This window comes from Ostrea edulis, chromosome 5 (genome assembly GCF_947568905.1).
Source record: "Ostrea edulis chromosome 5, xbOstEdul1.1, whole genome shotgun sequence".
Lineage (NCBI taxonomy): Eukaryota > Metazoa > Mollusca > Bivalvia > Ostreida > Ostreidae > Ostrea > Ostrea edulis.
The window spans coordinates 35,373,694-35,388,546 of NC_079168.1; the positions used below are offsets into that span (position 1 = coordinate 35,373,694).

The following is a 14,853-nucleotide window of genomic DNA, read 5'->3' on the forward strand; positions in this document are numbered from 1 at the left end:
CAGAGGTGGGATTAGGTGCCTAGGAGGAGTAAGCATCCCCTGTCGACCGGTCACACCCGCCATGAGCCCTATATCCTGATCAGGTAAATGGAGTTATCCGTAGTCAAAATCAATGTGCCAAGAACGGCCTAGTAATCGGTATGAAACACATCAGACAGCATTTGACCCAATGATAGGTTTTATTGACGAACTAGATCGTTATAACGACCATAGAATTTGCGAAATGCTGATTTCAATCGAGACTATCTATATATATATATATATATATATATATATATATATATATATATCTCGATTTATGATCGATTGTCTGGATTAAATCCCTTCGGCTTGTTGCTTCGGTATTCGTTTCTGCATGCACATGTTTATTTGGATTTTTAATAAATTAGTTGTGTTTTTATGCCCCCGAGATCGAAGATCAGGGGTGGGTGGGATTGTTTTTATACGTCCGTCGAAGACGGGACTTATTATGGTATGGCGTCGTCCGTCCGTCTGTCGGGAGCTTGTGAGCAGGATACAAACTGAACCGTAAGCTCCAGGATTTTACAACTTGGCACATTGGATAACCATGATGAGAGGAAGATGCCTATTGTGTTTCAAGGTGAAAGGTCAAGGTCGTAGTATCACTTAGTAAGAAACCTTTGTGTACAGGATACAAACCGAACGGTAAGCTCCAGTATATTGCAACTTAGTACATTTGATCACAACGATGAGAGGAAGATGCCTATTGTTTTTCAAGGTCAAAGTCGTAGTATTACTAAATAGGAAAACCTTGTGGGCAGGATACAAACCGATTCGTAAGCTCAAGGATATTTCAACTTGGTACATCTGATCACCATGATGAGAGGAAGATGCCCACTGTTTTTCAATGTTACAGGGCAAAGGTCAAGGTCGAAGTATCAATTAGTTGGAAAACCTTGTAGGAAGGATACAAACCGAACTGTAAGCTCCAAGATATTGAAACTTGGTACATTTGATCACCATAATGAGGAAGATGCTTATTATTTTTTTCAAGGTTAAAGTCAGTATCACTTAGTAGAAAAACCTTTTAGGCTATATACAAATCGAACTGTTTGGGCTAGGACCGTCAAACTTTGTACACAAACACTGTATGCCAAGTGGAGGGTGCCTTTTGTTTCTTAAAGTCAAAGGTCATAATAGCAGGATGCAGACCGATTCGTTGGGGGTAAGGGCCATTAAACTTGGTACACATACATTTTATGTCAAGTGAAAATATTACATAGAGAGTACATGATTGGTCTTTTTTCGATGCAATGATTGATTGATTTTTTTTCGCCACACTCAAAAATATTTCAGTTATCTGGTGGCGCCCAGTTTTTATTGGTGGAAGAGAAAACCCAGATACAATGTACCTGGGAAGAGACCACCGACCTTCCGAAAGTAAACTGGGAAACTTTCTCACTTACCGGTACGATCGATGCAAAGAAAGTATGTCACACCTTGATGATTGCTTATACTGCTTGAAGGCAAGTTCCACAAATCATGGTGTAAGAAAAACACCATATATTAGCTTTTCATGGGCGTATTATGTACCGTTGGCGGTACTCTTGTTGTCCTGTCTGTCATTCTGTCTGAAACTTTAACCTTGCTAATAACTTTTGAACAGCAAGTGCTAGAGCTTTAATATTTCCCATGTATAGTCCTTGTGACAAGACCTTTCCGTGGGTACCAACATTTGTGACCCTGGCTTTGGAGTTTGACCTACGTTTTGAAAACTTTAACCTTGCTAATAACTTTTGCACAGTAAGTACTAGAACTTTGATATTTCATATGAGTATTCCTTATGACAAGACCTTTTCGTGGGTACCAACATTTATGACCCTGTGACCTTGACATTTTGACCTACTTTTATAAAATTTGACATTGGTCATAACTTATAAATGGTAAAGATTAGAGCTTTTATATTGCACATGAGCATTTCTTGTGACAAGATCTTTCTACTGGTGCCAATATATTTCTCTCTGTGACCTTGGCCATCTTTGGAATTGACCATTTTCAGGGGCATTTCTGTTTCACAAACACATCTTGTTTTCCTAAAAGAATTGCAAAATATTATCAAGCTCGATATTCCTTGTAGATTTTAGTGTATTCCAGGGGCAGTTGATCTCCGTCTTCATCTTCTGCTCATGAGGGTCGAGACTCGTCAACAAGTCCTCAAATGTCAGATCGTGGTAGGGGGCGAGGACGTAGTAGACGCCCCCGTTCAGCAAGACGTCCAAGAAATGTCGGAGGAAGAGGAGGTGGTAGAAGATTGGGAAGAGGTGGAGGAAACCAAAGAGCCCGAGGAACAAGTAAGGTTGATATTGTCAACCAACGCAGAGAAGAAAGAAAGACCCGTTTAAGGGCAATCTAGTTTATGTGTATATTAATGGATTGATTGTATCTTGCTTAACGTGTCGCTCGACTAAATTTACATGAGACAACAATGCATGTTACCTCGCACTGAAATTAATCTTAATGGGCTGTATGACCATTTTTGCATCTGACGCCTATCAATAGCATCAATACAGCAGACCAAAATTTTGTCAGTATGATAAACAATAAAAAATAATACGATTTGACTATTTCCACAAATTATATACGGTATCAAGGTTTTCAGTGTTTAACGACCATATTTCCTATCTAGTAAATGGATGATGAGATTTTTGTAATCATGATATTTATTTTGAAGGGTTTGTAGTATCTGGGGAGTCGTCCCCAGTACGACCTGTTTGGCAGACAGCTTCCGGAGCCCGGATGACAGTTCCCGCCAAGAGGCATCCTTATACGAAAGCTTGAAGAAGACAGACGTATATATACGAAGAGCGATACATAGATATAGAAAGGCACTTTCAGCGTAATGCATAGGTAAGTCTGTGGGTAACTCACGGGATTACTGGGACACTAACACCCCAATTACTTTATTGGCGCCCAACTCGAGGCCACAGGCTTATCGGTGATTTGACAGTTTGTTGTTTTTTCACACCACGCTGGTCAGCCGCCATATTGGCGGGAAGTCTCAGTTTGACTTGGAATTTTTTTTTTTTTTTCACTTTGAATTAAATTAAGATTTTTGTGATTATTTTAGGATTTAATATTTAATTACAGAATCAATTTAGATTATTGACATTTGCATTTTTGTATATTTGTGCATTGTTGTGTATTATGGATACATCTTTTGATGAAGCGCTGTCTGGATTGGGCTTACGAGCCCACCCAGACACCCCCGCGTTCACGCGTCGTGGCCCTACGCTGTCGCAGTTAGCTTCAGGTAGAGTTGATAACCCATGGGGTTATGGGGGGGCTTATGACAGTATGTCAGGTCCCGGGTTAGAGCCATATTCCCAAGGTGGATCCTTGGTTGGCGGCGATCCCTTTGTCACGCCGTCCTTGCCTTCCTGTTTGAGGGAGGGGGGTGGTAGGTTGAGGGGCGCCCCAGGAGGGGGAGTGAGGTTCTCGGACACTCTACTTGGTTCTAGGGAGGGGGACAGCCCAGAATGGGGTATACGGCGTAGGTGGAACTCAGCAGAGAATCTAATTGGCTTAGATTCACCCAGAAAAGGTTCTGGACTCGACACTTCGTGGTCTAGGGATAGGAATAGGTGGGAGGAGGATTTCTTGTCCCCCATGGGGGGGTCAGTTATTCCTAATGTCTCTGCAAGGCCCACACCGGGTAGGGGGGATGGTTTCGACTATGGATTTAGTTCAGGGACTTTCCCGGAACATCATACCCCCTCCCTGCATCCCTATGCTCCAGGGTCACGGAGGTTTTCGGCCCCACTCCCTCGCTCTGGGGCCGATGATCAGGCAGTAGGCCAGCTTAGTCAGAGTTTACCCCTGGGGGGCTTAGGTTCACGCTCACAGCGTCCCACTCCCAGACAGGATCCCCCAGTCGCCCCTTTTTCGGAGCCAGGGATTTCCTATGGGAATTATCACCCCCCACAGGCCAGCCAAAGCTATGACCTACTCACAGGGTCCCCACCCCCACATGCCCATCCTTCACATGTGCGAGACCCTTGGGCTGGGGGGAATACCCCCCATCCCCAGCATTCGGTACCCCCTAGGCTTGGCGGTTACGCTAGCACACCTATGCCCTACCCTACCATGATGACTCCACCCTATCAACAGGGACCCTCCGCTTATCCTGGCACCACGGCCTGTGGGTTAGGGGACGAGGGGGGTAGAGTAGCTCATGTTCGGCCCCAGTTAGGTGTTCCCGACACACATACCCCTTTCCTTGGACCGTTGGCCCAGGGGCCCGCTCCGGTGCCCCACCTCCCCACGCCCGCCCCTCAGTACCCTAGGTCTGGGGGATACGCGACGGGCACTGGAAGACACGCGCCTAAGTACAAGGATTTGCGGTACGATGGGAAAAGTAGCTGGAAGTCCTTCCTGCACAAATTCGCTCGCTTGGCCCGTAGCCAACAGTGGACCGAGCCTGAACAGCATGACCAATTCTGCTTCTCCCTGGAAGGGACCGCCAGTGATTACTACACCCTGTTGCTGGACACTGATCGCAACCTCTCATTGACCGACATCCTGAGGAGATTTGAGAAACGTTTTGGATCCTCAGCGCCAGACCTGTCACACCAGCTGAACTTCCAGTCAGCGTCCCAGAATGCAGGCGAGTCTTTGAGACATTGGGCAGATAGGGTGCTCACCCTGGCCACACAAGCCTTCCCATCCGTGCCAGATGTTCATACTCACGCCATTCCGCGGCTGTGTTATGGCGCCGAGGACCGGGACGCAGGACTCTATGCCCTGGATGGCCAGCCCAAGACGGTTGAGGAAGCTGTTGATCGGATGCAGTATTACCAGCATTCGAGGCAGACTAAGTCGTCAAAGCCTAGGCGGGATGTGAGGCAGGTAGCCCAGGAGGAGGCCCCCGATTCTGACAAGGAACTCAGGGAGATGCGCCAGCGCCTTCAGGAGATAGAGAAGGAACTCCGAGGGCGGACCCCCTCTCCTCGGAGACCTTCATCGCCACCTTTGAGCGGAAATCGGAAGTCAGTAGGTTGCTACAAATGCGGGGCCATGGGGCACTTCAAGAGGGAATGCCCGGAGCTGAAGGGAAAAACTGAGGCGAACCAGGGTCAAGGGGCCAAGGCCAAGCCTAAGGACGGCCACGAGACGCAGCAACGTTCGTCAGAACCACGGGGGCGGGGAACCAAGACCCGCCAGTCACAATTTAGTGGAGGGCCTACGCAGCGGGAAGTCAGGGTGCTGACTCCAGAGCGCTCCCCAGTTAGGCCAGGGCCGTGCGACGCTCGCACGGGGACAAGTCGGTTTGCAGGAGGACACAGGCAGGCGCCCTCCTGCATGCGCCGCTCCAGGAAGGGCACACTCCAAGTGCGGTTCAAGGAGGCATCCGAGGAGGAGGAGGAGGAGGAGGAATCCGATGACTGGGTCATAGGGTGGGAGGACAAATACGAGCCCTCCCCCAAGGATATGTTGTCGGGATTCAGGCTCCCTGAGGATATCGTGGTGCCGGAACTGCCCAGGTTTGGGGCAGAGAACCAGGGGGATGGGGAGGAATTTCCGGAGGATTCGGAGGACTTGCCGGATCAGGAGCCCTCGCTCATTCAGGAGGAGCAGGCCGGCGCGTATCTCGCGCCCAGGCCTAGTGAGTGCCCGGAGCCAGTTAAGGCGCAGGTTCAGCCCAAGGAGGAATGTGGGTTGGGGGTGGTCAGTGGCCAGGCAGAGGACGGAACCGTGGATATGCCATGCCGGCATGCGGGAGAAGCCCATGAAGAGTTGCCTGTGCCTATAGGGCAGATACGCCCAACCACCGGATTCATGGTCGAAATGGTAGTCCAGGGAGTCAGACTACAGGCAGTGGTAGACACTGGGGCGGAGGTGAGTGTGCTGTCCACCCGGGTCTACGAGGAGCTCGACCCCAAGCCTCCCATCAAGCAGCATGTGACCTTGGTTCAGGCAGGGGAAAACGCTCGGATGAGGGGCTTCGTCATTGGCCCTGTGACAGTTTGCCTGGGAGACACAGAACACAACGTCGACCTGTATGTGGCTCCCCTGCAGGACCAAATGCTGCTAGGTATGGAGTTTTTGCATCAGCAGAAGGCCCACTTAGACCTGGAGCATGGCACCATGACCTTGGGGAAGGAGAAGGTCCCTATGACGTTCGGACGCCCAGGAGGGGGACAGGAGGCTCAGGTTTCGGTAACAAAGTCTATCAGGGTCCCAGCTGCCTCAGTCGTCTTATGCCCTTGTCATTTGGATAAGGAGTTGGAAGACTTCGTAGTCAGCCCTCAGATCACACGACTCTCGAACCTACTACTGGTGCCGCACACTTATCACACTGGGGGGAGGTCAGCAGTGACCTGCATTATCAACGCCTCGGACGAGGATGTGTCCATCCCAGAGGGCAGTGTGATAGGTTCAGCCTCGGAGGCTGGATTTCGGACGCCGACTCCGGACATAGTCCGGAATGTTTGCAGTGTGGCTAATCCTCACACTGATTCGGGGGCTGAGGTCCCCGAACACTTGAAGGACCTCCTTGATCGCTCGTCCAAGGAACTGACCCCGGAGGAGCGACGGATGCTCGCAGACCTGCTCAACGAATTTCAGGACGTATTTGCTACGGGGGAATTCGACTTTGGCAATTTCACGGCTCTGGAGCATGAGATCGACACAGGCGAGGCTCGTCCAGTTAAGGAGAGGATGAGGCGCACCCCGCTGTTCTTCGTGGACGAAGAGGAAGCACATCTTAAGAAGATGTTGGATGCAGGTGTGATCCAGCCCTCGGTGTCAGAGTGGGCCTCCGCCCCTGTGTTGATCAGGAAGAAGGACGGGCAAGTTCGGTGGTGCCTAGACTACCGTAAACTCAACGACGTGACCCGGAAGGACGTATTCCCATTGCCCCTCATTGACGAGTGTCTAGACACTTTAACTGGCAATGTGTGGTTCTCGAAGCTCGATGCCAACTCAGCTTTTCACCAAATCAAGATCAGCCCTAAGGACAGGAAGAAGACCGCCTTTGTCACGAAGTACGGGCTCTTCGAGTTTGTTCGTATGGGATTCGGATTGTGCAATGCGCCGGCGACTTTTTCCCGTGCCATGAGCCTGGTGTTAAGGGGACTCACATGGAGTATAGTCCTGGCCTTCCTGGATGACGCCTTAGTCCTCGGTAAAGACTTTCAAGGTCATTTGGACAACTTGAAAGCGGTATTCCGGAGATTCCGGGAGTTCGACCTTAAATTCAAGCCCAAGAAGTGTGAGCTGTTCCAGACTAAGGTTGAATTCTTGGGGCGCCAAGTGAGCGGAAAGGGTATTGAGATGGGGGACACTTACATCGCAGCAGTGAGGGAGTGGGCTCCCCCAACCAATGTTAAGGAGGTAGAAAGGTTCCTGGGGTTTGCGAACTACCATCGGACCTTCATAGCTGGGTATGCCCAGTTAGCGTGCCCGCTTTATCAGGTGACAGGGAAAAAACCCTTTGAATGGGGTCACGAGCAGCGGTCAGCATTCGACGCTTTGAAGAAAGCACTCACTAGTCCGCCTACACTGGCCATGCCTATAGCAGAGGGTATGTTTGTATTGGATACGGACGCGTCAGGGGAGGCCATAGGGGCTGAGCTCAGCCAGATTCAGGACGGGGTTGAGAAACCTATAGCTTATGGGAGCCTTGGCCTGAATAGAGACCAGAGGAAGTATTGCACTACTCGGCGGGAGCTACTGGCGGTTGTGAGGTTCACTCGCATGTACCGCCATTACCTCCTGGGAAGGAGATTCAGGGTCCGGACAGACCACCATAGTCTCATTTGGCTGCTGAACTTCAAATCCCCTCAGGACCAGCTGGCCCGCTGGCTAGAGGAACTTAGCCAGTATAATATGGAGATACAGCACCGCCCAGGCCGGCGCCACATCAACGCTGATGCCCTATCCAGATTGCCACACTCATCTTGTGCCTCTGGCGCCGCTTTTGCTATTCATCCCAGCGACCTGCCCTGCGGAGGTTGCCTGAAGTGCACGAAGGCTCACCAGTCATGGAACACCTTTGTGGAGGAAGTGGATGACGTGGCTCCACTCGCCCGCCCGGGTACTTGGACTTACTTAGAAGAGCCTTCGTCGGACGAGGAAATTGACTTGGCTGAGGACTCGGCTATCAACTTGGCCCAGTGCAAGCCCGGAGTCGTTCCGGAGGGCCACAGCCCTGAGATCAGTGAGGCGGCTTGGAACTATGTCTCCCGAGAAATTCTCGGGCCACCCAGCCAGATAGTGGACCTTGAGAGCGACGACACGGCATCTGGTCCGTTTAGAACCCAGGTACGGCTGCTCACCAGTCCTCAGATACCAGCTGTTGTTAGGACACTTACAGATACCGGCAGTGGTTCCCTGTCCCTCGTAGGCATGACCGCAGACGAGATGATGCAGAGCCAACAGCAGGATGCGGACTTGAAGCTCTTTGGCCAATGGCTGTCAACTGATGGAGAGCCGGCGGAGGGAGAGCTGTTCCTAGCAAGCCCGGCTTTGAAAAATTACTGGATTGACAGGGAATTTTTCATGAAGGATGAGGACCAAGTCCTTTGGAAGTTGGTGGGGGAGGGAGAGTCGAGGAGTCGGCTATTGGTAGTCCCCCGGGAATTGAGGGAGGAAGTTCTCAGGCTGTGCCACGACGTCCCTGCCTCAGGCCATCAGGGAATCAGCAGGACTAAAGCCCGCCTTAGGGAGCGCTTTTTCTGGTATGGCATGATGAGGGAAGTAGAGGGCTTTGTAAGCACTTGTGGGCCCTGCAGCAGGAACAAGCATCCCCAGCGACACGCGCGAGCAGAGATGATAAAGTATCATGCAGGAGCTCCCATGGAGAGAGTGCACTTGGACTTCCTGGGCCCACTGCCCCGGACTGACAGTGGCAACGAGTACGTGCTTGTTATGGTGGATCAATTCACTAAGTGGGTCGAGTGTGTGCCACTTCCCTCCCAGACAGCTGAAGTGACCGCCTCAGCAGCAGTGAACCAGTTCTTTGCCAGGTTTGGCTGCCCGTTCCAGGTATTTACTGACCAAGGGCGCAACTTCGAGAGCAAGCTCTTTGCAGCAGTCTGTGAGCTACTGAAAATCCATAAGGCACGAACAACCCCTTACCGGCCCTCGGCCAATGGCCAAGTAGAGCGGTACAATCGGACGTTAATGGATGCTGTCAGGTGCTACATCGACAAGGCTCAGAACAGCTGGGACATACACTTGGCCCAGATAGCAGGCGCCCTGAGGTCGTCTGTGAATCGTAGCACAGGGTTTACGGCTAACAAGTTGATGTTAGGTCGGGAGACCAACACCCCAGCAGACCTGATGTATGCTCCCCCCATACGAGGCGAGGACCTAGACTTAGAGGACTATGTGGTGAACCTGGAGAAGTCCATCCAGGCCGCCCACGAGATCGCCCGAGCCCGACTTCGGACTACCGAGGAGCGCATGAAGCGTGATTACGACCTTAGGGTCAGGTTTCGAGCCTATCAGGAGGGGGATACAGTCTATGTCCTGGACACAGCCACCGTGAAGGGGAAATGCCGTAAGCTCAGCCCCTCATGGAAGGGTCCAGGGCTGGTGGTCCAGAAGCTCAGTGCCCACCTCTACCGAGTAAGGACCAAGACGACGGTTATGCTGGTCAACCATGACCGCATGAAAAAGTGCGAGGACCGTGACTTACCTCGCTGGCTTGCCAATGCCCGGGAGAGGTACTTAGCTGAGAAGGGCTCATGTCAAGCCATAGACGAAGGGGTTCATGCCAGAACCCCTACCGGGGCTGTGTCAGAACCGGAAGGCATCCCGAGGACACAGGACCCGGCAAGTCTCCAGGATCCAGAGGTTGCACAGGTTCCCCCGGAGGAACCAACCCCTACACCGAAGCGCAGACGGGGAAGACCGCGTAAACATCGCGCGCCATCACCGGCTCCCCCGAGGGCCCCCTCGGGGAAAACGCGCTATTGCCTCTGCCGCCAGGCGGACGATGGCAAACTTATGATACAGTGTGATAGGTGTGAGGAGTGGTTTCATGGGAAGTGTGTGGGAGTGACTCTGGAAGATGCAGAGAGGTTAGATAATTATGTGTGCTCCCCTTGCTCCTGTAAGGGTACGGGTGGCTCACACCTTCTTCTTTCTCTTTGCAGAAAACAACGTGACGCTGAGTCAGAGGGGGGTTCCCCCCCCCAGGAGCTGGAGGAGGGAGCGGGCACGCTTCCAGAGGGACGACTCCTCGTCCCAGAGCGGGAGGAGGCGGAGGGCCACTCCGCCACCCCGCAGGCCCAGCCCAGTAAAGATCCGGGAGGACTTTGGGGACCCCAGGGATGCGGGGGCTCCCAATCGCCCTAGCCCCCACAGCAGTCGGGACTCGGAGTGCCCCCTGCTGTGCGGGGTAGCTACCCGGAAGCTCCGGCAGCATGTCACGCTGACCCATTTGCCGCCGGTCTTCCGGCGTGGCGTCCCCCCCTCCCGGGAGGTCTCGTCCATCCGGGAGAGGGTCCTGAAGTGGTTGGCCAGGACCCTCCTCGGCCCAGGTGCCACTCTGTCCGAGTTGGCATCTTCCTTACGGGCCGAGGAGGTGTTCCCGGACCCCCACGGTGGCCTCACACCAGACCTGGTGGAGGCCATGGACAGTCTGTGTCGTAGTGTGGGGGAAGCCCCTCCCCCAGTTTACGAGTTGCGCGGGGACGTCCACCCCGCGCTCCTCCTCCATTGGAGGGCACAGGCTGTCTTGCTTATCAAGATAGACCCCTGCTCGAGGGCGGCCTACAAGAGGTTGGCCGCCAGCGAGAGGATAGGTCGTAGGCGCTTGAGGGACTTCTCTATGAAGCCCAACTCGTCGGGGGGTCCCTCACGCGACAGAACGAGGCCCTCCTCGGGGGCTCCGGCTCCGGGGACCGCTGCTCCCACGGCGCCGCCGGTAGCTCCTGAGGAGGCCCCGTTCATCCGCCAGGAGCCGAGAGATGCCTCCCCCTTCTCAGACGATGGGCCTCCCCCCCTTGAACCGATTCAGCCAGAGGGGTGGGAGTTGGACTTTGAGGAGGAGGAGCCGGTCGAGTGGTGCCCTCTTGGACCAGAGATGATCGAAGGGGGTGCCACCGACCAGCATCAGGGTGGGGGGGATTCGTCCCCCATGCTCGAGTTTGGGGAGAGCCCTTTGGACGGGGATATAGGGGGCCCTCCGGTCGGTGGGGAGGAGTTCCCTAGGCCACCCCCTGGGTTCGTTACCTCCCAGTACATGACTGCGGAGATGCCTCGGGGGTGGCATGGTGCCCGCAGGGTGACCCTGGCGGTGATCCAGGAGTGGTAAGTCGCTCCTGGATGTTTTCCCCTGGTTTTGGGGGGAGGTCACAGTTTTAGTGTGAGAGCCAGGGGTGACCCTGGTCCACATGGGGGGTGGATTTTATGGGGGGTTTCCCTTTACCACCGGGCAGGGGTGCATGGCCCAGGACAGGCTGTCCTGGTTTGCACTGGGGACTAATTCGGGGGGTTTCCCCGTCAGAAGTTTAGGGGTTGTGGGTCACAGGGTATCCCTGTTCCACACCGGGTAGGGACCTTAGAGGTCTCAGTTAAATTCTTCCGGGAGTATGCCCGGGTCCTCTCTTTGCCGGAGTTTTCCGGCGTCCTCGGATAAGTCTCTCCGAGGGGGCGTGGCGCGCCCACCTTGATTACTGGTTAGACCATTTCTCCGTCCTTCAGAGAAAACGGGGGGGAGTGTAGTATCTGGGGAGTCGTCCCCAGTACGACCTGTTTGGCAGACAGCTTCCGGAGCCCGGATGACAGTTCCCGCCAAGAGGCATCCTTATACGAAAGCTTGAAGAAGACAGACGTATATATACGAAGAGCGATACATAGATATAGAAAGGCACTTTCAGCGTAATGCATAGGTAAGTCTGTGGGTAACTCACGGGATTACTGGGACACTAACACCCCAATTACTTTAGGTTCATCAAAAAAAAAAAAATCGATCATAGGAATTTTCTTCACTGCTTGATTTATCTCACGTAGAATTTAACATTGATTGATTGTATATTGTTTAATATCTCTCTCAAGAATGTTTCACTCATATGGAGACGTCACCATTGCTGGTGAAGTGCTGCAAAATTTAGGCCTATGCTCGGAACTTACGGCCTTTAAGCAGGGAGGGATATTTATCGTGCCACACCTGCTGTGACACAAGGCTTCGGTTATTGCAGTATCATCCGAAGGACCATTTAGTCGCTTCTTACGACAAGCAAGGGGTACTGAAAACCTCTTTTAACCCGGATCACCACGGGAAAATATAACATTGAAGTCTATGGAAAGAGAATGTTTATTACAATATTTTCATAATAATATCATGAAACAAAGTTACATACACTTTCTTTTTATGAAAACATAAAATAAAGTTAATCTTTTACCACACACATTTTAAGAAAATTAAGATTTTTCTTGTGTTTACAAAGGACAGACAACTCTTCAAAAAAAAGTCTCAAGTGCAAAAAAGTCGGCTTCTAATCTTTTACCAGTCATGTGAATTTAATATACTTCACTTTCATCAGTAAACAGTTATGTTGATTTAAATCCTTTAAAATTGTTCATTATCCTTTCGTTATACATTAAATACCTTAAAGGAGTGCTGGTCTACGCAGTGCAAAGGGAAAACGACGATTTTCTAATGCATATTTATGAAGGAATGACGTTTATGATGGATGTGCACACGCGTACAAGAAAAAATATTATTAGAAACACCATGGGAGATTTACAGTATGTAGTCGTACTGAATGGTGCTTTCATGTCAAACATGTTCCCCCTCCATTGCTCAAAATGGTTCTCTCTACCCTGTTTCCGTCTGACTATCTTTTGTCGCTGAATGCCGTCCGCCATGTAATTGTTGACTTTCGAAATTCCGCTTTCAACGTCACGTGATCATGAATATTTCGAAATGATGCGTCCACTATCAGACTCGGAAAATGCAGAGATAAATAGAAAGTTAGCTCAATTATTTGTTAATCCGATTGGTTGGTTGGTTGTATGTTGCTTAACGTCCCGTTTGATAATTTGTTACTCATATGGAGATGTCACTACTGCCGGTGAAGGGCTACAAAATTTGGGTCTATGATCGGCTCTTATGGCCTTTGAGCAGGTAGGGGTCTTTATCGCGCCACACCTGTTGTAACACGGGGCCTCGGTATTTTTCAGTGTCATCCGAAGTACCAGCTCATTTAGTCGCCTCTTAGGACAAGCAAGGGGTACTGAGGACCTATTTTAACCCTGATCGCTTCGGACCTTGAATCCGATTGAGTTAAATTGCATAACGTATATAACTTGATATATAACACGTTTTTCATTCCTACGATAATATCCAAAGATTACGGCATATATAAATTTACATGTAAGTGTAATGTGTTCACACTGTCTCGATCACCTCCACTGTCATTCATAGCTGAAATAAAATTGTTGTAAGTGAAATGTGTATATAAAGACATATTCATGTAGTGCTCTTTCTTTTCCTATCAATATACTACTGCGTTTGTGAAAGGGTAATCCGAGATTCCTCTGACTCTTACCCCCGCTTTTATATTTGACATGTGCGGGGGAGAGTCAGAGCGGACTCCATATTGAAAAGTGGGAATTCAGCGACACCAGCTGGTGTCGTTGCTTTACCTACCTCTTACAACTTTATTTCGCGGACCCATCTTCCAAGACGCGAGGATTCAGTTATCGGAAGATTATTCTACAAATACATCATGATTAATACGATGTTATCGCCGTTTAAACGGCCCTAACACCGACAAATGGAGCATCACTTGAATTAGGTCGCCGCCTCGCCATTTGATTTCTTCGCGTATGACGTCAGCACATGTAAACACAAAATTCCATCGTTTAAACGGCGATAGCATCGTATTAATCATGATGTATTTGTAGAATAATCTTCCGATAACTGAATCCTCGCGTCTTGGAAGATGGGTCCGCGAAATAAAGTTGTAAGAGGTAGGTAAAGCAGCGACACCAGCTGGTGTCGCTGAATTCCCACTTTTCAATATGGAGTCCGCTCTGACTCTCCCCCGCAGAAGTCACAAAATAAAAGCGGGGTTAAGAGTCAGAGGAATCTCGGATTAGTGAAAGGGGTGTGTGTGTGAAATGTAGGACTGGAAAAGACTCCATATGTTTAAATGTCTCCATAACTTCAAACCAAATATGTAACTATACCAGCTTACCTGTTCCAAGTTTTGTATTGACAGCAAAGCAGTGCATGAAAGGTGACGATAGCGAACAGTAATCAATTTCATAACTCCACACAAGGAATACAAAGTAGAGAGTTAGGCAAACACAGACCCTCAGATATACCAGAGGTGAGTTCAGGTGCCCAGGAGGAGTAAGCATCCCCTGTTGACCGGTCACACCCGCGATGAGCCCTATATCTTAATAAGGTAAAATGAGTAATCCGTAGTCAAATCAATGTGTCAAGAACGGCCTAACAATCGGTATGAAACAAACGAGACAACATTTGACCCAATGATAGGTTTTATTGGCTAACTATATCAATATAACGACCATAGCATTTGCGAAATCCTCACTTTGAACGAGACTATTGAAACTCGGTAACAACTTCTTTGTTAGTAGTCTGCCTTGATTTAACAACTGATCATACGTAGAACAACTCTTGCGTATCAAATTAGTTGAAAGATATGAACACCATATGCCGGAGATAATGGAATATTGCTACATAAATATAGGATGGTCAAGGATGGAGAAGCTGAAATAATCCCGTTTGTCATAAAGCTGAGTTGTTAGTTTGCCGTGAATATTTATTTTCAAAAATCGATTCAAGAACAGAAATGATCGGGTTGCTTTAAAATACCTATCATAAACAGCAGTACATAGATCCAGATGTAA

At 50.3% G+C, this 14,853-nt stretch overlaps 1 protein-coding gene across 1 annotated transcript; it reads left to right on the forward strand.

The window, feature by feature from the left end:
• Nucleotides 1-2,704: 2,704 nt before the first annotated feature.
• On the forward strand, nt 2,705-11,284 carry LOC130054939 (uncharacterized). The gene is made up of 2 exons (XM_056166055.1): nt 2,705-9,880; nt 10,122-11,284. Exons 1-2 carry the CDS (start codon nt 3,166-3,168, stop codon nt 11,282-11,284), a joined length of 7,878 nt encoding a protein of 2,625 aa, XP_056022030.1. The 5' UTR covers nt 2,705-3,165.
• Nucleotides 11,285-14,853: the final 3,569 nt, after the last annotated feature.

Bases quoted from the DNA above. Each gene is read 5' to 3' on its own strand.
- LOC130054939 (XM_056166055.1), top strand. From the start codon at position 3,166: ATGGATACATCTTTTGATGAAGCGCTGTCTGGATTGGGCTTACGAGCC. The intron at 9,881-10,121 runs GTAAACATCGCG...TTCTCTTTGCAG, and splicing joins GCGCAGACGGGGAAGACCGC to AAAACAACGTGACGCTGAGT.